Raw genomic sequence first — 22,199 nt, 5'->3', positions numbered from 1 at the left:
AACTGTGAAAGATGCATGGGGGTGAAAGTGGCAGAAAAGCAAAGCCTGGAAGGGGTAGAAGAGACATGGACACCCTTTATGAGACGTGACCCAATTAAAACTGGATGAGTTGGCACTCTGTCACAGAGTTTCCTGCTCTGCCCAAGAGAAGATATGCTCTGACTAAAAGAAAAATGTTAAATCACTAGGCCAGCCTTACCCTAAGAGTACTTCATAGTTTATGGAGGAAAACGATTGTGTGGTTAAAACCATTTTGGAAATCCTGAATTGGTCAAATAAAGTTTTCTTTACTGCAGGACTTCTCAGAGCCTTGAATTATGCTAATATTATGAATCTCCAAGAACATTACCCAAACATAGTTAGGACTCTCTAGCTTTGCTTTCCAATGAATTAAAAGTTAATTTTTTTTTCTTTCTCCTAACATGTAAAATGGTAGCTATCAATTTAAGCAGTTTTGATACACAGAAATGTTTCAACATCTAGAACTAATTTTAGAAAAAACATACTTTCTAACAAGTGCAAAGTTATAAACCTATAAAAAGAGTGCAGTTATAAAAAAAAAAGCAGTTATAAAAGCAGTGCTCCAAAAATACCTGATTCGATAGAGTACAGCACTTCAGCATTTTTCCCTTTGTCCTTGTCCAGAGCTGTAACCTGCAACACAACTGAGCCGACAGCTGCTGATTCATAAACCCGCCCTTTGTAGGAGGAGCTCGTGAACCAGGGGGCGTGGTCATTGGTGTCGCTGACATTGACAACAATCCGTGCAAAGTTGCGCTTTACAGGGACATCTTGATCTCGTACCTAAAAGAATCAGCATATTATTGATCCTGTTAAAGCTTTCCTTAAAATTGATTAAACATCACTCTCAATCACATGGAACCCTGCAGGAACCACACAGTGTGTCAGAAGAATGAGCAGAAAGCCCTACCATGACTGTGAGAACATGCTGCTGAACGGCTTCATGATCAAGTTTTTCTGCCGTATAGAGAGAGCCAGTTGCAGGATCAAGGCGAAATTTCTTGAGACTCAATGGATCGATACTGCTCTGCAGAGTGTAGATTAGTTTGTTTTTTTCATCTTTATCCACAGCACTAATTTGCAAAATTTCTGTTTCTGGTGCTGTGTCTTCAGGAATAACAACTTCATATTTTGATGTAGAAAACTGAGGACGATGGTCATTTGTGTCTATTACTTTGATGAATACCTGTGATGACAAAATTACTCACATAACAATAATATTCCTAATCATGATGTTTTAGTATTTAAAGAATCAGGGGAAAAAAATCAAATGCACACTGAAAAAAAAAACCCCTAATTTTTGAGCAAAATGAAATTCAAACATGAGAAATAAAAGCAACCAAAATCCAGAATAAAAAACATCTTTCAAATTTTTCATTGACATATTACCTATATAAATATGAGTAAGATAATAAAAACGTTTCTAAATTCCTGAGACTAATTTTTGAGAGAAAAGTGTAACACACACACAAATGTAACACACATTTCTTTCTGAAATGCAGGCTTAATTTCTCTTAGGTCTCCACAAAAATTTCTAGATTGCTCATGTAAAGATAAAGAATTTACTTTACCAGGATTCACAGAAGACTGATTTCCTATATCAGATTTGCACCTGTAACTACCAAGCTACTGAGGTGAGTGTGCTGCTTAATGGTCACAGTATCTGAAGTTCTTGTTCTAATCTTTGAGATTCCAAATCCCTACCAATATTATGAATAAAAAGGAAAATGAGAAATGTGCTTTAAAATCCTTATATTTTTGTGATCACAAAACTACACAGATAGTAAATACATTTATTTCTTAAAAGCAATTTAAATACACTCAAGAGAGAGAATTCTCTTAAGTAGGTCATAAAATAAATATTAAATAAAAACCTTAAAGGAAAAAAAAAGGAGATATTTAAAAACTCAGTCCCAAGTTAAATTAAAAAAAAAAATTTAACTTGACAGTAAGAAGATTAATTTTCAGATTGAAAAGACACATGTGCATAAGGCATAATGGAAATCACTACAATTGTAAAAGATGGTCACAGTTATAAACAAGAAACATGAGCTTCACTAGCTCATATGGAACAAACCTCACTAGTCCGAATGGCACAGGAGGCCAAAGTCCTAGTACCGCATGGGGGAGGGTGGCGTGTTAACCACACGGGGCCAAGAACATGGACTAGAGGCCTTTCCATGAAGACAATACCACCGTTCTCCTAGAACACTGAGACCTCAGCGGTGGATCTGTAACATTAAACTATATGAACACTAAATGTATCCACCAAACCACAGAAAGGGTTTATGTGAAAGTTATGTAAACATTTAAAACTACAGATGCCTCACTTTGAAAGGTCAATGATGATCCAGAAGCAAAGGCTATAAAGATAATTTCTATAAATTAAATCACTACATATTCATTTCCACTACACAATTTTGTTTTTTTTAAATTTTTGTCTGCGTTGGGTCTCCGTTGAGGTGCGTGGGCTTCTCATTGCAGCGGCCTCCCCTGCTGCAGAGCACGGGCTCTAGGCGTGCGGGCTTCAGCAGTTGTGGCACGTGGGCTTCACAGTTGTGCTGCACAGGCTCAGTTGCTCCGCAGCATGTGGGATCTTCCCAGACCAGGGCTCGAACACACGTCCCCTGCGTTGGCAGGCGGACTCCCAACCACTGTGCCACCAGCAAAGTCCCTCCACTACACGTTTAAAATTTATTTTCTCATGGAAGGAGTGTTGGGCAAACGCAGTTTAATCCTGCTCCAAGATCAACTGACCCCACCTAAATATGAACAGCTGAAGTAAGAACAACCCTCTTTGATAAAGCAGTTCAACTGACACATATTTCCCGGGCACGTCCATGCTCGGCACTTGCTGCATTTAAGGAGGGTGTAAAGAAGTATGGAGCACCCCTGCCCCCTGAAGCTATCAACCTCACTGGGCAATGCCTTGTACATACAGGTTTCCTATGTTATCAAGGAAGTTTTCAGGAGTCCAGAGGTGGTGCAGGCCATTTAGGAAGCTTTCGAGGAGGAGACAAGCTCTGCTTGCACAGGTTTTAGGTTGGCAGATGAACGTATACTGGGGTAGGAGGAAAAGCTCAGTCAGAGATGTGAAGGCGAGGGTGGAAGGGAACATCCTGTCTCTCAGACACCTCAGAGGAGGACCCTGAACCGGGGATGACAAAGAAAAGGAACAGGGAGAAGGTGGGGTCCGAGAGCAGAGCCTGGCTCCCGAGCAGAGGCTGAGAACTGTGTGGCCTGTGTGCTCTGAACTGTCTGATGGGAGCAAATCACCTTCCGTCCTCCTCCCAGTCAGGAAGACCGTGCTGGTTGGCAGGCAGTGCAGGATGAATCGCAGAGACAGAGAATGGAGACAGGAAGGTGACTCAGTGCCAAGCAGGGGGACAGGAGCCCAAACCAGTGCTGATGTGCAACAGGGAACACGCAGGGAGCGCTCACTGGGGACAGGCCTGAGGGCTTGAGGGGCCAGCACCCGAGTGTCGTCTCACTTTGTCCTATGAGGGCAAAGTCGCTGTGCCCATTTTCCAGAGGAGAAATGGAAGCACAGAGGGTCATAGCCACCTGCCCATGCATAGGAGTAAGAGGCAGAGCCCCGATTCAAACAAAGTGGCCTGCTCCAGAGTATGCAATGCTGATGTTCCAGAGAAACTGAAAGAAAACAGGAAAGCAAAGCTGTTTCAAAGAAAGGGAAAAAAATGTGAACTGGATTTGGTAAGTTACCTTGAGATAACAGATAAAGCAAAGTGACGTGATTTAATATTGGGCAACATCCTCAGCAGAAACAGCAGGACAACAAAGCAAGGAAAGCTGCTTCAACAGAGCACTGGCAGTTACATCACGATCCTCTGCTACTCCCCTCTGCGAGGATGCTCTCTGGCTTAACGGAAAACACTCTCCAAACCTCAGATCTGACACCTGCTGCTATCGACCGTGATGCGGCAAAACCTGTTCCGTTGGTTCCTGAGTTTCACCTACAAACAGGAATCTGCCTGCTGTGTTCCAGTGCCTTGTCAGCTGGGTTCTGATCTCTGTGTCCCTCTTCAGCTGGTATTTGCTGCTCTCCTCCCACTCAGATTCCTATCTCGCTGTTCTCAGCCCCAGACTGGGAATCAAAACCTAATTACTGGTCATTGTTCCCTAATGACCCACACCTGGACAGGTCAGCCTGGGATCTGGACCGCTCTCTGATACGCTACCTCTCCCTGCCAGCAATTCACTAGGATATTATCAAGACCCTCTGAAAATGACTCAAAATAAGTTACAGAAGTATGCCTGAAGCATCGAAATTGAAGAAATTCTGTGTCCCTGAGAGAATATATTTACTGGGTTTTATGGGAATTTTAGTCACCGTATTTCATACTAAGCTCTTAACTATACTAATGAAAACTACACTTACTGTGAGTTATGTAGTAACTGATAAATGATACAGGTAGATATATCATCTTTAGTAATGAGAAGGCTTGGCACAGAGGGTCATTTCTACTGGTTATTAAGTTTCCTTTGCTAGACTTCTGGTTAGTCAATTACTTGAACTGATCTACATACAGTTACACTCTTTAACCTTTCAGAATTACTCTTCAATTTATTACAATTCTTGATGCTTTTCTTCTCATTTTCATGCTCTAAAGTCTAGTTTCTACAATGAGAACAGTTACTGACAAGGCTGAAATTTTAATACTGTGCTGGTACTTTTACATGACAACCTCAAAATGACCCCAAAGCATGATTCATATTATCAATTTTAAATACATTAAAAATCACAAGCATTTGGACAAAGAAATAAGGTCATTTCACAACTGACTTTAAATTATCTATTCATTAATTGAAAAGACATCACAGACTAATTTTTATTCTTCAATGCAACTAAATGATTTAGTAAATGATCTGTCTTAAGATTTTAAATAGTATAATCTAAAGATAGGAAATTGGAATTCAGAAGCATTTTATCCTCTAACATTTAATTTCTTCCTTTTACTTTTCACACACAGCACATTAAACACAAGGCTTTGGCTTTATCATTGTAATGTAAACTCCAAGAGGGCAGGATTTTGTTTCCTGCTACTCAGCTTCTAGAACAATACCTGGCACACAGCAAGTACTTAAGAAGTTCTCAAACAGCCCCCACTGTGAATCAGAGAAACTGATAAGAAAGAACAGAACTTAAATGTAATTTATAGGGTTCTGACATTTCAATTTGAAATGCCAGTAATCGGACCATGTCTTAATCATCAGATAGGAATAAAGATATTTAAAGGAATAGAACAGTTTTATCAGTTATTTTACACAGCCTAAGGTAGTCAAGGGGGGAAAAAACCCAAAAAAGTGTTTTAAAAGATAAGTAATCACTTTAACCAGTTTTAATGCAAATGACTTGGACAAGTCATCCTTGACAGTGATATACTTTATACTAGTACAATTCAAAAGGAGCATAAAAATAAAAGATTTTAATGGCATAACGTGTTTTTTTTTAAGTCTTCTTTCAAAGTTTTCAAATCTGGTTAATTACATTCAAAACCTAAAACAGGATTTGCAGTGATATTTCATTCCCTAAATAAAAATCCTTGCTGTGTACATGTGCATAAACTATATCAAAATAGTAACTTCTGATCTGAGAACCTCAGAGGGCAGAATCAATTGCTCATATTGCCTGTGGATACTTAGATCAGAACACCGTATCATCAGCAATTTGCCTACCTGAGTCAGTATAGTGGTGGTTCCATCTGTAGCCTCAACCGTGAGATTGTAGTTTGATTTTTGTTCTGCATCAAGAGGTTTGGCAATAATGATGGTTCCAGTGCCCTTGTCCACATCAAAGTGACTATCATAGTTGCCACCTAGTTTAAGTTAGGACAAACATTAAAGTAAAAACAGGTCACGGGATGAAAATTTGTCATTTATTTTGTGGCTTTCTAATTTTTAATGGCAGTTTTAAAAAAAAACGAAGAAAGAAAGAAAAATTTCTGATATATTGGTCAAAGTGATTCCAAAGAGCTTTCATTTTGAAAGACCAGAAAAGAAGGACCAACTGGAAAGACAATGCTGGCTTACTAGAAAAAAAAAAAGCTGAGCCATAACTGCCGAGGAAGCTACTAAATGAGAGGAAGCAAGGAAGCAACTCTGAAAACAACAACAAAAACGTTTCTAATACTACCAATGAATTACTTTCAGTTTGTTTTTTCAAGGGTTCTAAATACCTCTTTAACTTATATCTCAGTAGCTACATTTCATATCATTTAGTAACCAAAAAGTTGGCCATTTAAAAATTTACTAAAAAAAAATTTTGTGACGATTTGAGCATATTGCTCTAATGAAATAACTATTAAAAACAAATGTTAACTCTGGAAAAAAAAAATTGTGGTAGTTACCACTGGTTAGTCCGGACTCTTACTAGTTGAGAATTTTCACTATTTGAAAATTTTTCCCATTGCTGTCGTACACAAAGCTTAATGAAAAAAGGTTTCTGTGCTACTAACATTATGCAAATGCATTCCCCATCATATTCCAGATAAACTCTCTTCAAAGCCACTGAACTTGATATCAATGAAATGGAATGGAATGAAAATAAAGTCTAAACGTCATGATGAAGTTCTATTACTAAATCCAACCAAAAAGCAAAACAGCACACACACAAAACAGTCTTCAGTTAAATCTAAAACTAAGGATCTAGGGATGTATGGCAAGTCAGAATGTTTGCAATTGGAACAGGCGACCATGGGCCCACTATGAAAAGAAAAAGCAATGAAAGATGGTCACTGGAAAGAAAAAAGTTTGAAAAATGGATGCTTTTCTTTAGATCTCATAATCTGAGGCAAATTATGTGATCTCAGCAGATACCTTCTGCTGTACAGTTCAGGTCACAAGTCATCTGAAAGACGTAAAACACTTCTCTAGCAAATGTGTCTCCTGGCACAGCCAAAAAGAAGCAAGCATGGAAGGCAAGCACAGAACAAGGAGAGCAATCAATCAAAGTGGTTCCAAAGGCAGTCAGTTTACACGTGAGGTTAGATGCTGCGCAGCCGCAGTCTGCCCATCTGGAAATGCGATAGGAGTTACCGGACAGCAAGCAAACTATTCTGACTGCAGTTAACTATGAAAAGAATCTTTTTTGTTCATTTAAAACTAAACTGTAATGGTTTCGTAGGTGTTTATAACATAAACAATTTCATACAAAGACCAAAGTAGGGAAAACAGCCCAGCTGTCTAGAAAGTTCAAGAGGTAGAGCCCGAACCCCTGCGCCCTGTGGTCCCTGCGGCTTCAACCTGCTGAGACAGCAACTGGGGCAGGAGGGCTCCGGGGTGAAGAGGGAAAAGGGATATTGGGTTCCAACCAAAGATAACCCGAACACGTACTTTTGATTTTAAATATACTTGTAATTAAAATACTGTGAAGAAATAAGAATTAAAAAACTAAGACGCCAAAGTCTAATGTGAAATTGTTTTAAGTACGTTGTATTACATTCAATATCTAGCTAAATTCAATGACAGAATAAAAAGAATTGGCTTAGGCATATAATTTTTATCACAGGGTGATTTAATCTAGTGAAGCCTGCTTTCTACTGAAAATGAGGTAAATCAAACTTAAAAAGCCACAGTTGACACTATCCTTTATAACTTATAAATTTTAAGCATATTCCCTATAAAATACTGACATGCGACAATCACGTAGGCATAGTTATTTTAAACATTCAAATCATAATCACTAAAAATAGTTATGTGCTATATGTTATGTATCAAGAGGAAAAATTAAGAAGCTGTGCTTTTAGACCAAACATTCAGATTTCTCTGTATCTCTTTGGTATACTTTTAAAAACTTTATTTTTATATTAATAAGGTACATACAGAGCACCTATTTTAAACAAGTTTAATATATGTTGGATATAGTGAAAAATTTTGCAAGCAAAATACTGCAGTTTAAAACAAATTCTCCACTTATAGGTCTTACTCCCAATTTTAAATTCTGAGATATGCCCCAAAATCAGAAAACCAGAGGTGGGTTCCCCTCAGTGAGATCTATACAAGGATGATGAAAACCGTCATGAAGCTTACCAATGATGTCAAACCAAAGAGGTATGCCTGGAGGCTCAACAGCTATTACTCCAATCATGTGAGCAACTGGATCGCTTTCCATTACAGTAAAGGTAAAAAATGATTCTTCAAATGAAATTGGCTCCGGGGACGGTTTGGGTTTGGAGATCCATTCAATATGGAGTCGAGTGGTTGATGACTTTTGGGGGCGACCATTATCAACTGCCTTAATCTATAAAATATGGGCAGAGGGGATAAAAACAGCAAATGAAAAGTTGCATCCCATAACTGAAGTATTGATTGGTTTGGTCTGAAACTGAACCAATTTCAAACATTTAATATCTGTGCGGTATATATTCCATGTTAATTCCATATTCCATTTAATGCCTGATAAAAAGGGCAACCTTTTTATGCCATACTCAACATAGATAACGAGAATGACAACTAAAAAAGGGAAAAGCAAACCCATACTTCCCATTGTTAGGTACAGCACTGAGGCCATTTTACTGAATAGAGAGAAAGTTATGAGAGACATAAGACTACATTAACGGTCAAATTATGGAAGAAATTCAAAGACTAGATCTTCACTCACTGAAAGAATATCATATTCTCCAGCTCCAGAAAACTTCTTGGACAAAACCACTCCAGTTTTTGGCTCAATAAAAAATTTGCCATGTTCATTTCCCTCTTCAATGCTATAGGAGATTTCTGCATTGGGACCTTCATCTTTGTCTGTAGCTATAACACGATACAAAGGCTCGCGCTTGGTGTTTCTTTCTCGTTCTGGTTTTTCCCGCTCTGGGAGTCTGATTTTGTAGAACTTCTGCAGGAACTGAGGCTTGTTGTCATTTTCGTCAAGGATCTTCACAATTACTCTTGCAATGGTTGACTTGGGGGGACTACCATTGTCTGTCACTGTAACCTGTTTTTTTTAAAAAAAAATAACATCAAGAAATGTTTTTAAAATATACTGTATAAAAAGTGAATGTCTTCTTCCTAATGACAATCACCTTTTCTATAAACCTCTGCAATTCACACAGCACTATGGACACGTACCGATTCCTCACTCCGACCACAGCCCTGTGAGGGGGCAGGGCAACCTCTCCATTTTCACAAAGGGACTGGGGGCAGGCCGGGGGGAGGCCAGGGGCTAGGAAAGCACCGGCTCTGAGCCCTCACTCTCTCCTTACCCGTCACCCCTCTTCCTCACACACCCTAACTGTAAACGTTAAGCTCTCAAAAACTCAGTATTTTTAAGCGAAGGAAGAGATACATGAAGATTTTGCTTTTAAATAGTTAGAGTCCTCTTGTACATGCTTAAAAATAAAATCTTCACATACTGTATTTAAAAACTGTCATTTTTAAGCTTCGTCAATAAAATAAGTTAAATCATCCGATTAAAATACATGCTAAGTAGCAGGCCTTTTAATACTAGCAATCATCATTTTATTTTGCCTGGCTCTCTCTTTTCTTGTACAGAAGATTTCCATGTTTGGTAGGGTGAACATAAACATTAAATTTAAGACCAACTTATTAAATGAGATTTTCAGTAAAAGAAATGTAAAGTAACTTTTATTCTAAGTAGATTATTCATGTATTCATTTTAGGAATGAAGATCTGAGATTCTTGAGGGTTACGCTGGTGAATGCTTCTGAATGCATGAGAAACCATTTCACCCTCAGATCCAATGTTCATTTTCAGTTCAGTGTGCACATTAAAAGGGATGGCCGTAGTTACTCCCCTCACCACGTCATCCCAAGTGAATTAATGAAATGCTAAAAACATTAAAGTAGACTTAAGTTTTCTGTGGAACTATGTTCTTTCTGAAGCTTGGCAGGTGCAAATTCTGTTGTTTATAAAAGAGGGAATGAATGTATCCTCATGGTACTTGTCAAGAGTACTTAAGTAAAGTAGCTGCTTTAATTAAAGCACATGATTTGCCTTCCCAAACTCTCAAAATGAAACAAAATTATAATTACTATTTTAATTTTAACCTCTCAAAACATTTCCTTTTGATCAGTTTTCATGTGATCGTTAGGAAAAAAGAAAAATTAAAGAGAAATACAACCAAGTACTATGCTTTGTAGCATTCGTCAAATCGTTTCCTCTGCTTGGGTTCCATAACTAGCAGCCGGGCGACAGAGTTTTTAACATGTTACTAAAAATACTCTCTTCTTTAAGACAGTCAAATCAATGCCAACACTGGCCCTCAAATAAATTACCACAAAAGGGCTACAGAGAAACATACACGATATGTAAACTAATCTTATTTCCTATCAGTATCTTAATATCATCTTCCAAGTCCTAAGTATCTTAGACCTGCTCCCACCCAGCCTTTGATATTCACTAAGAGAGGGCTCCAGAGTGAGGCGGACAATTAGCAGGTGTGTAGTGCGGTTCTAATCAGGGTGAGGGGGCCGCAGCAGGACGCCACTGTTCGTAACCTGCTGCCTTGGATATTTTGGCATCTGTTTATCTTCTGGGGGTTGACAGGGGTGTAAAGCAGACCTGAACTATAGTCACAACATTTTCTTTATTTTCCTTTTTATTAATGACCATAAGGTGATATAACAAAATAGCAGCAGCTTTGAATTACTAGATAATATGAGTAAGATTGCTCTTTCCCAAATTATTTATGATTACGAGATTTTTAAAATTATTAAAAATTAAGAAATGCTTACTTCTAGTATGTGTTCACCTTGCTGCTCGTGGTCTAGTTTCCTGGATGTAGTCGTGATGAGACCTATAAAATGATAGCAGTTCATGAATCCTCACAAAATAAAGGTAATTACAAACTACTGTAACTGAAACCACACACTGAGTGTAGAAGTTTGAGCAAATGCCTAACTTATTCTGAAGAGGAAAAAATTATTAATCCAGGTAGGGTTAATTATTTTATTTACAAACAACATAGTTTATACTTTCTCATTTTAATGATGCTTAAAAACATTAGATAAATGACAGAAGTATTAAGAAAACGGAAAAACTCAAATCAGTTACATTTAAAAAATCTGTTTAGTAGTTTCAACATACATTTTGTCAGAAAAGATTTTTAAAAAGTGGGATGAAGTTATCCAAGATTTCAACCTCATCCATATCTGCTGTGACTGCTGCAGAGATGATTAAGAATTTTCAGAAAAAACTTCTGTAACTGTATTAAAAAGGACCATTGGAAAATATAATGTTGACTATGATTTATTATCTTTGGGTCGTCTACCCTCAAAAATAAAGAACTGTTATAAAAAGTATTGTGATTTTCCAGGTAATACTGCTCAAATAACAATCATTTAATTTCCCCAAAAGGGAAGAAATGATCCTCAAAGAAACCCCATATTCTTTATTTCTTTGATTTTTCTATCAAGCTAGAATAGCGATAGTTTAAATCTCTCTCTAGAGCTTCAACGACGGCTAAACTGCCAACATATGTTGGAACCTAGAAGGCCATTAAAACTGATGAAATATAGTCTTGTACTTCACAGAAATTAAAAACAAAATTCCCCCAACCACTAAAATAACCTCTGCAACCTGTGCTGATAACGGACAGGTGCAAACTGAGTGATTCTGAGGCCTTTATGTAGCAAATCACCGCTAGGACTAATCCTTCTCCTGCCCAGCTTTCTGTGGTTTTCCACAGAGAAATACCTCAAATAACTCATATTTAAGAACAGATTTTATCATTCTAATTGATTTTCTATTAGCCTAATTTCACAAAACTACCAATTAAAGGCTATTCAAAATGTTTCCCTAAATTTGGACATGAAAGACTTATGTTTTCATTTAATTCAAAGTTTTTCTTTTCTTAAATAGTCACTAAGAATCTACATCAACATTATCTTCCCCACCATTCAATGAAGCAACACTCTCTTTGTAATAAGGACAACAGAAGACTATATTGTAAGCTAGAACCTGGAGTTTTTCCAAAACCGTACTTATAGATTAAAAGAGGTTCAAGGAAAATGCTTCACAATGCTTAATGGTGTGAGAATGTGGCTTACTGTGGCACAAGCTTGATTTTCATTAGTCGAAAACCTTTTAAAGTTAATCCCTTTTTTTTTTCCTGTCAAAAGTTTACCACCCTTTCTGATTGTCGTTTTAAGCAGTTCAAGAATGACAGGAAATTGCTGTGATTAGTCCCATCTAATTGTCCTCATGTACCCATCAAAAACTTGCTGTTAGGCCACAGCTTGGCATGTTCACAGAAAGATAGGGTTCTGCTCTGCAGAACATAATCATTCATTGCAGGGATATCTGTTAGCAAATAAGTATCTGTAGCAAATAAATAAATACCCGTTAGCAAATACAATTTCCTCACTTTACAGTTTCCTTATAGCACACCAGACTGCTAAAAAGGATGGACTTACATCTGTATTATCAATTCAATATAAAGACAAAAAGCAAACCTGACCATCTCCTAGGTTTGGAGTTATTTGCATGCTCTCTATACTTAAAATTAATTCTCTCTTAACTCAAATGGAATATTAATTCCATTCAAATGCAATGAATCCTAATGTTCCTTTTTATCCATTTTTTTTTTGTGCCCAGCTACTCCTACACACTCCTCCACCTCTCAGCTTAAACATCACCTCTGAGGGTTCCCATGACAGGCCTAGCCTGGGGTTCTGCTGCGGGGCCTCCCAAGCTCTTTCATTTGCTTTATCATAACATCACCCCACGGCACTCCTTTAAAAGTCTTTTTTTGTATCCTTCAAAGTCCATGAGACTCTGCCTTTCCTGTATATCTTGGTTATATTGTTATATCTCTGTTATCCTAAAGAAACACTTAAATGTGTGAACACATGAATTTCTTAAAACCATAAAAGAACAGAATTTTAAATATGCATTGGAGGAAGAGAGGCACGTAAACTACACTGAACTTGGAAATGATACAAATTTATAGCTTATATAGGAGCTAACAGAAAACCATTTAACATATATTTACAGGTAAGATGTGTCAAGCACTGTGACAGATGGTCCAGGTGATGGTGACGTCCAACAGACATTTAGAGGCACAGATGTGACGTGCAGGGAAGTCAACAGAGGCAGAGACAGACTTAGTTATACCCCAAGTACAGAAGAGAGTATGAAGAATGGTGAATGGTGGGCCTACCAAAAAATAAAGGGTGGGCCAATCTTATTAAAGTAGGGGCCATGAGTATTTAGAAAGCCATGAGGAAGCCTAAGGAGCAAAGGCTGGAAGGGAAGCAGGTGTCCCAGAGGCCACAGGCAGAGAAATTTAAGGAGGAAGTCTCTCCTCCAAGTACTTCAGAGAAGCTTGGAAGAGAAGATCAAGTGAGAGCCAGGGAGGCAGGAAGCAGACCAGGAAAGGAATTTCTTTTACGAGGAGGAGACCATTCCGCAGGCTAACAGGGTGTATGTAATGAGTGACTGTAACCACGAGGGAAGATAAAGATCCAGATGTGAACTAACCAGTACAGCAGCCACGAGCCTCATGTGGCTACTGCAATTTAAGTTACAGGTAAGATCTCATGAACATGAAAGATATTTCAGACTGGAAAAAAAAAAGACCTTTCTTCCTAGATTCGCACACTTGTACCAAAAGGAATCCTGTCACAAGTGTCACAGTTTTCTGGTCCTGAACACCATCACTAGGGAGGGGCAGCGCATGTATGTCCTATGGGGATGGCGTGAGGTGGTACAGCTCCTAAGAGAAGGGGAAAACAAGTGCTTCCTGTGGAATTTCCATACAAAATGAACCCCAAAGAGAAAACAAAATGTCCTAATGAAGCAGGCACATACTAGGAAAAACGTGGATGCGCTCTGGAGGTACAGTCAACTGCACCGGGAGGGGAACACAGTGGAAATGCTACCCAAGTACCGCACGCTCCAGCCACACCAACTTAGCTCTAGAATTCATGATGCATTTCACAGCCACTTTCACCTCTGTAGTTTCTGCACACCTCCATCCTGCTAATCCTTCCACCGTGCCTGCCTCACAAACACCTATTTTCAAAAATGAATCCAAAGGGTACCTTTTCTATATACATGTTATTGACCCTGTAGGTACTGAATATCTAATTAGTGTATCCACTTCTTTCATTTTAAACACTGGTGCTCACCTGTAATGTTTATTACTAAGTTCCAGAAGGAGCGATACTTAACTGAAACAGCACAGTATTTCAGAAATGGAGAGAAACCTTTAAAATTACCAAACTCAGCTACCTGAGCCAAAGATAAATTAACTTGTTCCAATTCACCAGTAAGTCACCGTCTGAGCCAGGATTCGAATTTAGTTTTCCTGAGGCCCAGATGAGAGGACTGGGGAATTCTTCCCCACTCCCCATCACACCACACTGCATAATTTACTGCATCATGGTATTTCAACTCTCCAAAAACTCTCAACTGTGACTTACACGAAGTTTAAGAAAAAAGAAAGCTGGCAATGTTCATCATTAGTCATTTAATAGGTCCAAAAAAGCAAGTTAGAGAGTAAAATAGAGTGGGCGAAGGCAGAAAAAAGCATATGCAAGTGCTGCCTCTTGTAACAACTTTATCTTTCTTTTCTCCTGAGCTCTGTTAAATTAAAAACAGAAATGAAGACAAAAAACTTCCTTGCCCTAAAAAAACAATCCTTTCTGTAGACCAATACCATTATAAATGTAAGTGGACTGAGTGAGCAAATACGGCTTCTTCTCACCAATTCACAATTACAAGTTTGCCCCATAAATGTATGTAGAACTAAGAAACCAAACTTTCCTGTTTTTATGAACATCATTAAAAAACTATTTACAGCTTTTCAATGCCACTATAGCACTTAGAGAAGACTCCATTTAAGACAGAATGTTAGATTAACTATAATGCTTTAATGTAAGATTTTAATATTCGACATTTCTTATAAATCAATACCAAAAACCACCTCCAAACTTCCCAAAGTTCAAGAGATCAAATGGACTTCACGAGGTAGGCGGCACATAAAGGTGAACTTACGGGATTAGTAGGTGAAGATAACGAAATAGTCCACATCGGCAAAACTATTTATGCATTCATTCAACTATTTTGTGCTGTCCGCTCAGAACGCAGAGATGATTAAGACAGACTCTTGTTTTCAAGAAACAAGGTCCAGAAGGCAAAGACTACATTCAAGAAACAGTGAGGTAGATGAGAATGTAGGGCACATATAGAAAAGAGCACAGGTCCTTGCTGAGGGCTCTGGATTCCAAGGAAGTTTGAACTTGCTTGGATGATGTCTGGTCATCTCTGTTGTTCCAAGAGACAACCAACCCACCAGCCAATATGTGAGCGGGGCCACCCGGGACCAGCCAACCTCAAGCCAACCAGCCAAGTGAGACCAGCACTACATGAAAGAGCAGCCAAGCCTGGCCAAGATCAGAACTGCCCAGCAGAACCTTCAACTAAATCATGGTGGTTGCTTTAAGCCGCTGAGTATTAGGATGGTTTGCTCTAAAGCAAAAGTCAACTAATGCATCAAATGAGCTCATCTCTAATTGTTATTTGGCTTACTAAATGCTCAGGTATTGTGCTATGAGATTTAAATGTATTATCTCATTCAATCCATATGTATATATATATGGCAATATCTGTACCATAATAAATGAATTAATATTTTTACAGGCTCAGAGATTAAGTTCATTACTCAACGTCATTGAGCAAAGGGGTGAGACGGGAGTTCAGTAAACACAAAGCACCGGAGCCTGAAAGCCACATGAAGAATGAGAGAAGCCAAGGAGGGACGGAAGGCTTTGGTTCTGGAAGAAAGGGTTTGCAACGTCAGCACTATGAATGAAACTAGATGACAGCTGGAGAAGAAAAAAAAAAAAAGGATTTCTGAGTAGGATTAAGGTCCAACTGCACTGAGAGAGAAAATAACTTGCAATCTGCAGTTTTTGAAGAACCAAAACTGTGAAAGAAAAGGTCCTGGCTCTAAAAAAAAAAAGTTGCGTGGTCATGTGTTCACCTTGCTTGGCAGGAAATTTACTTTGAATCATTTTCCAACTATTCTACTTGAAAATAAGCAGAGGAAGGGGGAAGATCAAGGAAGAAAACAAAAGTTTGCTCACCTAATTAACATTTCCCATTACTCTGATTATTTTTGTCTAACCCCTGCAACAACTTTGGCCTTCTTAACCTTTTGCTTATTTTATAGTAATGCATGAACTACAGCATCATATGTGCCAGAGAAGCACCATCCCACAGAACTTTCTGCAATGATGGACAAGTTCTACAACTGGCACTGTCTGATATGGTAGCCCCCAGCATACGTGGCCACCGAGCACTGGAAATGTAGCTAGTGTGTCCGAAAGGCTGAATTTTTAAATTAATTTAAATAATTCAAATTGTCACAAATCATCTCTACTCCTTTCGAGAGTCTCCAATTTCAAATTATATATGTCAAAACCCCAAACTTTAACATCTACAATAGTCAGAATCTTTTCCTGTGGTTAAAATTTGAAGCAGTATTTCAATAGCAAATGTATTTGTTACCAAAATCCAAATTTTGTAAGCATCTAACAATGAAAAAAGCAAAAATTTCCAAGATTTTGACACACTGATACTGCTCCAACAAAGCCCCCTTCCTCCTGCCCCCTCCCTCTTACTAGTCTCCTCACTGGGCTCAGCTGGTGATGAGGAAGCCTGGTTTGCTTTTATCAGTTTACAGATGCATGTGAACACCTAAAAATCAAGAGTCTCTGTGTTTAACAATGACTTTTCAAGAATCATGATTTTACCAATATACATTTTTGCTTTTGGTGAACTCTTGCTAAAACCAAAAATTAATGAAATGTATGTTTATAAGCAATAATGATGTCATAAAGTTCGCTAGCTCAAAATCACCCACTTGTTCAGTCTGTACTATGCTATTCAACTTATTTTATAGAATGTCTTCCCCAAATATGTCCTTCTGAGACACACATATAAAAGCCAAGACAAGGCCCTTGTCCTCAAAAGCATACAATTTCCTTAAGGAAACAGCCCTTGTACCTCTGTATCTTTTTCACAATGTTTTATTAATCACAGCCCTATTCTGACTAAGCCTTGACTGTAAGCATGCACTTTGGGTGTATTATTTTCAACTGTTTTCCCCACTGATTTTTCTGAAACACTTGAATCTATTCTGTTCTTCACTAAGTTTAAGAACTTTCATGGTGGCACAGTTGGTGGTAAAGGGAGTATTTAAAGTCTTAGGTGTCTTCAGTGTGGACAGCGTAATTTCTTCAATAGTTGTACTACCGTGATCTGGAAATTCCATTTCCATCTTTCTACGTTCAAGCCTTACTTTAGCAGGGCTTGTCCCCAGGACATTGAGTGTGCTTTAGTAATCAGCAACACCAAAGACCATTACAATAAAACACCTGTAACATCCCAGCGAGGACACTGTGAAACATATTGCTCAAGCAACTTTTAGACAAGTACTATAAAACCCCCAAAGACTATACATACATACATATATATGATGTGTAATATGCATACACACCTTCATAAAAGGTTAAACCCCAAATTATTACCTGTAGTTACTCCTGGGAACAGGTGGGCCAAAGAAGAAAGGTAAAGAGGAGGGCACCTTCACTTTTTATGTCATACACTTCTATATTAACAAGTATATTATTTAAAGAAATTTAAACATTAAAATATTTTAAAGGTCAGCGTGAAAGGATACAGAAACATTTACTGGTTGAACACTAATCTCAAGCTGGAAAGTCTCAAATGATTTTCTAAAAACTCTGAAGCATCCGGCCGTGTATGTAAAAAATAAAACTTCTTAGAAACATTACAGTGGCATATCTCTTATAATTTTTTCTAAAATGTTTTTGAAACTAAATTTTAATGAAATGTACCATACATTCTAAAGTGTCCTCTCACTGTAAAAACTAAGTTTGCTAGAGCCAGAAGGTCTTTCAAAATCTTCTAACCCAAATCCTGAACTTTAAAAAACAAGGGGGGTTTCCTTGGTGGCGCAGTGGTTAAGAATCCACCTGCCAGTGCAGGGGACACGGGTTCACTTGGTCTGGGAAGATCCCACATGCCACGAAGCAACTAAGCCCGTGCACCACAACTACTGAGCCTGTGCTCTAGAGCCCATGAGCCACAACTACTGAGCCCACGTGCCACAACTACTGAAGCCCGCATGCCTAGAGCCCATGCTCCACAACAAGAGAAGCCCATGCACTGCAACGAAGAGTAGCCCCTCTTGCCACAACTAGAGAAAGCCCGCATGCAGCAACGAAGACCCAGCGCAGCCATACATACATACATACATAAATATTTTTTTAAAAACAAGGAAATATGGTCCAGGAATGTTAAATTAATTCCTGAAGGTCAGAGTCAGCCGCACAATTGGAACTAGAGTTGAATTCTTACCAAAGAAAGTGTTCAGAAGTCTCTGTGGCTGCAGCCATTTACAACCAGAAGTGAGCACCAGAATCACGAGGAATGATAGCTAAACCCACGTTCCCACCCCCACATCAGAGCCACTGCATCAGGACCTCCATCCGTGAGGACCCAGCTTACACAATTTCAGAGGTTCCCAGGTGATGTGGCAATCCATCCCACGCCCACCACCTTGGGCCAAGAGCTCACAAAAATAGAAAAAAAAAAAAAAATCCATGCCCAATTAATTAATTAAATTTTAATTTAATTTAAATTACTAAATATTTTAATAATTTCCTAAACATAGAATTGCTTTTAGTCACTGTAATTATCACCACTGGCCATATTCTGGAACAAAGTATATTATTCATTTCTCAAAAACACCACTTGAGATACAGAAAAACGTTAACAAGACTAGGGATTTAGGAGAGAGAAACAGTACTTAAGAACCATAATTAACGTTGCAGAAATGCTACTTCAAAGAAATGGCCATGAGAGTCCACGTGAAGATTCCAACTGCTCTGAAGTTACTTAAGCCTAAAACATCTCCCAGAATTTTCCTGACAAATCTGCAACTACTGACCCAAATCATTAAATCCCCCTAGACCGGAAGTGAAATGTAGCCTTTCCAACGTAAAACAAAATGATCTAAACGGCAGTTTCCATTTAACAGCATATTTCCCTTCTTTTTGGAAATGCCTTGGTGGCCTCTCTCCAAAAGATACGTCCAACCTGAAACCTGTGACTAGGACCTTATTTGGAAAAACAGCCTCTCAAGATCTCAAGATGAGATCACCCTAAATTTATGATGGGCCCTAAAATCAATAAGTATCCTTTTAAGAGAAAAACACAGAGAGAGGTTTGAAATACCCAGAAGTAGGGAAGGTGGAGGCAGAGACTAGAGCAATGCTGCCACAAGCCAAGAAATGCCAGGAGGCACCAGAAGGATTCTTCATTAGAGACTCTAAAGGGATTGTGGCCCTGCTGACACTTTGATTTTGAACGTACGGTCTCTAGAACAGTGAGAGAATAAATTTCTTTTCTTTTTTTTAAGCCACCCAATGTGTGGAAATTTGTTACAATAGCCTTAGAAAATTAATACACCTTTTTATTTGAATAGCAAACAAAAGTACTGAAAAAATACCAAAAAAAGATGAATTAGGTAAGAATGGCAAATAATTGTATAATCTAAAGATAACCACTCATCTTATTTTCTATGTTTTATTACTGTCTTCATTTGAAATGTCTTATGACTTTATATAGGGTATCATTCTATATACAAGACAAATTAAAGGCAGAGGATTAAAAAAATGTCTGCCCAAAGATAATTTGGGGTAGGAAAGTGCCAAATGCTCCAGATTATCCAAGTTCATTATATGCTTTTCCTCAAAAGGAAGGAGAAACAGGCTGTCTCACCTCTGGGAGGACCTCTTGAACATCTCCGGCTGAGAACCACAAATGAACTAAATCTTATTTTTATATAATACATAAAATATGCCCCAAATTGTACCTCAGTTGTATTTTTAAATATATTATCTCTCATACTCTTTCCTCTTCCATAATAGAATGAAGAAAAAATATTTTTTAGTAATCTGATGAACAATAAGTATAAATACTAGTTTAATGCCTATAAAATACAAAGTCACAATTAGTCACAAGTTGTTTCCATAACAGAATGAAGAAAAAATATTTTTTAGTAATCTGATAATAAGTATAAATACTAGTTTAATGCCTATAAAATACAAAGTCACAATTAGTCACAAGTTGTTTCAACTAATGACCAAGATAGAAAAGACCCTTCTATTCTGAACAAACCTAAACAATTTCTCTCTGTTCTTTTAAGAGTTTATTCAACAAGCAACATGGGCCTCAGGGTACAATAACAATAATTAAAAAAATAGTTTTCAAGAAATAATTTACTCAATAAAATATTCTCTTTAGTCAGAATAATTTACCTGTGTTCACCCTACATTGGCCAAAACAATCCTTTCTATTTTAGCCATGATGACCTCTCATTCCTCTTACATACAAGCTTAAAACAAAAAATAAACCGAAAAAAGCAAAATGCCTATTATCAAAAATTAACATAAACTATATAAAATAAATATAGAAGCTATAAGAGGCCAGAAGTTAAAAATGTTTTAGAGGGCTTCCCTGGTGGCGCAGTGGTTGAGAGTCCGCCTGCCGATGCAGGGGACACGGGTTCGTGCCCCGGTCCGGGAAGATCCCACATGCCGCAGAGTGGCTGGGCCTGTGAGCCATGGCCGCTGAGCCTGCGCGTCCAGAGCCTGTGCTCCGCAACGGGAGAGGCCACAACAGTGAGAGGCCCGCGTACCGCAAAAAAAAAGTTTTAGAAATTTATGGGATATGTATTCTAAACTTCAGACTCCTGAGTAATTTTTTTTAAAATTTCCATGATGCATTATTGAAATACAGCCTGCTTTGAGTTGGTGAAGCTATCACAGAACTACAGAGACTCATCAAATGTATGGAAAATAAAGGAGGCAATATATTAGTAATTATTAGTAGTAACTGTTAATTATTCTAATTTTTAAAATAAAGTATTAAAGCAAGCAAAAGACAGTGAGACAGGAAAGCAGGAGACATTAACTGTAGAATTCCATGTAGCACATGACAAATACTTTTTCATGGGACATTCTACTCTACAGATCTGTACCTAACCAGCTTTAATAAAGTGAAAATGTTCTCAGAACAAGCCTGTTTACTGTAATTTACAAAGAGCACAGCTGAAGTCCTGAGGTCTGGACAGTGGCTAGATAGAGGATACCACAGGAGGAGGAGGGACAGAAACTAAACCAAGGACATTGTTTTCCTGTTCAAACTTCTAAGACTCCTCTTCCAACAGGTGAAACGGAAATCATATGAATTTCGCTAATTTTTAAAATCAGTCAACTGGAGAATACATATTAAGCAGTAATCACATACTCTGTATCATGCTTGGTTCTGTCCTGACCCTCCAGGACCTGAGCCAGGACTGAGCCAGGACTGAATGTCCACAGAACAGGCAAGACGAGCGCCGCAGTGAAAAGGCAGAGCAGACCTGGAAAGACAGGCAGGGAGGTGGGCCCTGCTACCCACCGGCTCGCATCTAAAAATACAGATTGCCTTGTAGGCCAAGAGCAAACGTCCAATTTTTCCTATAGTTATCACTCAACGGCCATCCCCTTGGAGCTTTAGACCATGAGCTCAGCGATCCTCTGCAGTACTGCGCTGTCTTTATTTAGGTGGTGTTCCAAGACTGCATTTAACTACAGCCTGTCTGGAGTTCTCTGGGCAGCTGCCGCCATTTGAACAGCTATTGTTTGTCACTGCAGTCCTGGTGCCGGCAGGATTAGGCTTGGAGCCAAAAATGGAATTCTATTCATACACTGTCAAGGCTGGAAGGGCGCTCAGAACTCATTTAGTTCAAACTTTCAGAGTCCCATGGAAAACCCTAAAAGAATGAATCAAATGACCAGCCTAAAGTCACACAAGCAGTGGCTGAGAAAGAATCTGCACCCTGAAATCTTCAGACTTCTCTTCTGGTTTTAATTCTATCTTAACTAGGTGTTTCTCATTGAAAATGGATGGCACTGAAACATAAGATAAACATAAGAGCAAAAGCCAAATGCAATTTACCAGGAATTGCCTTCAACATTCCTATAAATGTCAGATATAGCAGAGATAGGGAGGGGAAGAAACCCAACCCATTTTATAAAGTTAACATCATGTTGACAAAAAAGGCTAATCTCACTTCGGCACTTAAATGCAAAATCTTAAAATACTGGTACTTAAAATAATTTTAG

The 22,199-nt window shown here is 38.4% G+C and overlaps 1 protein-coding gene across 3 annotated transcripts in view; it reads right to left on the bottom strand.

Moving 5' to 3' along the window:
- Positions 1–22,199, bottom strand: part of FAT1 (FAT atypical cadherin 1) — a 120,165-nt gene that overhangs the window by 35,602 nt on the left and 62,364 nt on the right. For all 3 annotated transcript variants that reach the window (XM_033400687.2, XM_033400688.2, XM_004277189.4), the window contains exons 4-9: positions 10,731–10,792; positions 8,642–8,971; positions 8,071–8,281; positions 5,719–5,858; positions 932–1,207; positions 594–804 (exon numbers count right to left, since the gene is read on the bottom strand). In XM_033400687.2, the coding sequence (XP_033256578.2) occupies positions 594–804; positions 932–1,207; positions 5,719–5,858; positions 8,071–8,281; positions 8,642–8,971; positions 10,731–10,792 (1,230 nt within the window). The remainder of the gene's footprint in view (positions 1–593; positions 805–931; positions 1,208–5,718; positions 5,859–8,070; positions 8,282–8,641; positions 8,972–10,730; positions 10,793–22,199) is intronic.

Source organism: Orcinus orca, chromosome 21 (genome assembly GCF_937001465.1).
Source record: "Orcinus orca chromosome 21, mOrcOrc1.1, whole genome shotgun sequence".
NCBI lineage: Eukaryota > Metazoa > Chordata > Mammalia > Artiodactyla > Delphinidae > Orcinus > Orcinus orca.
The sequence above is the reverse complement of the archived record's forward strand: the minus strand, read 5'-3'. Positions and strand labels throughout refer to the sequence as shown.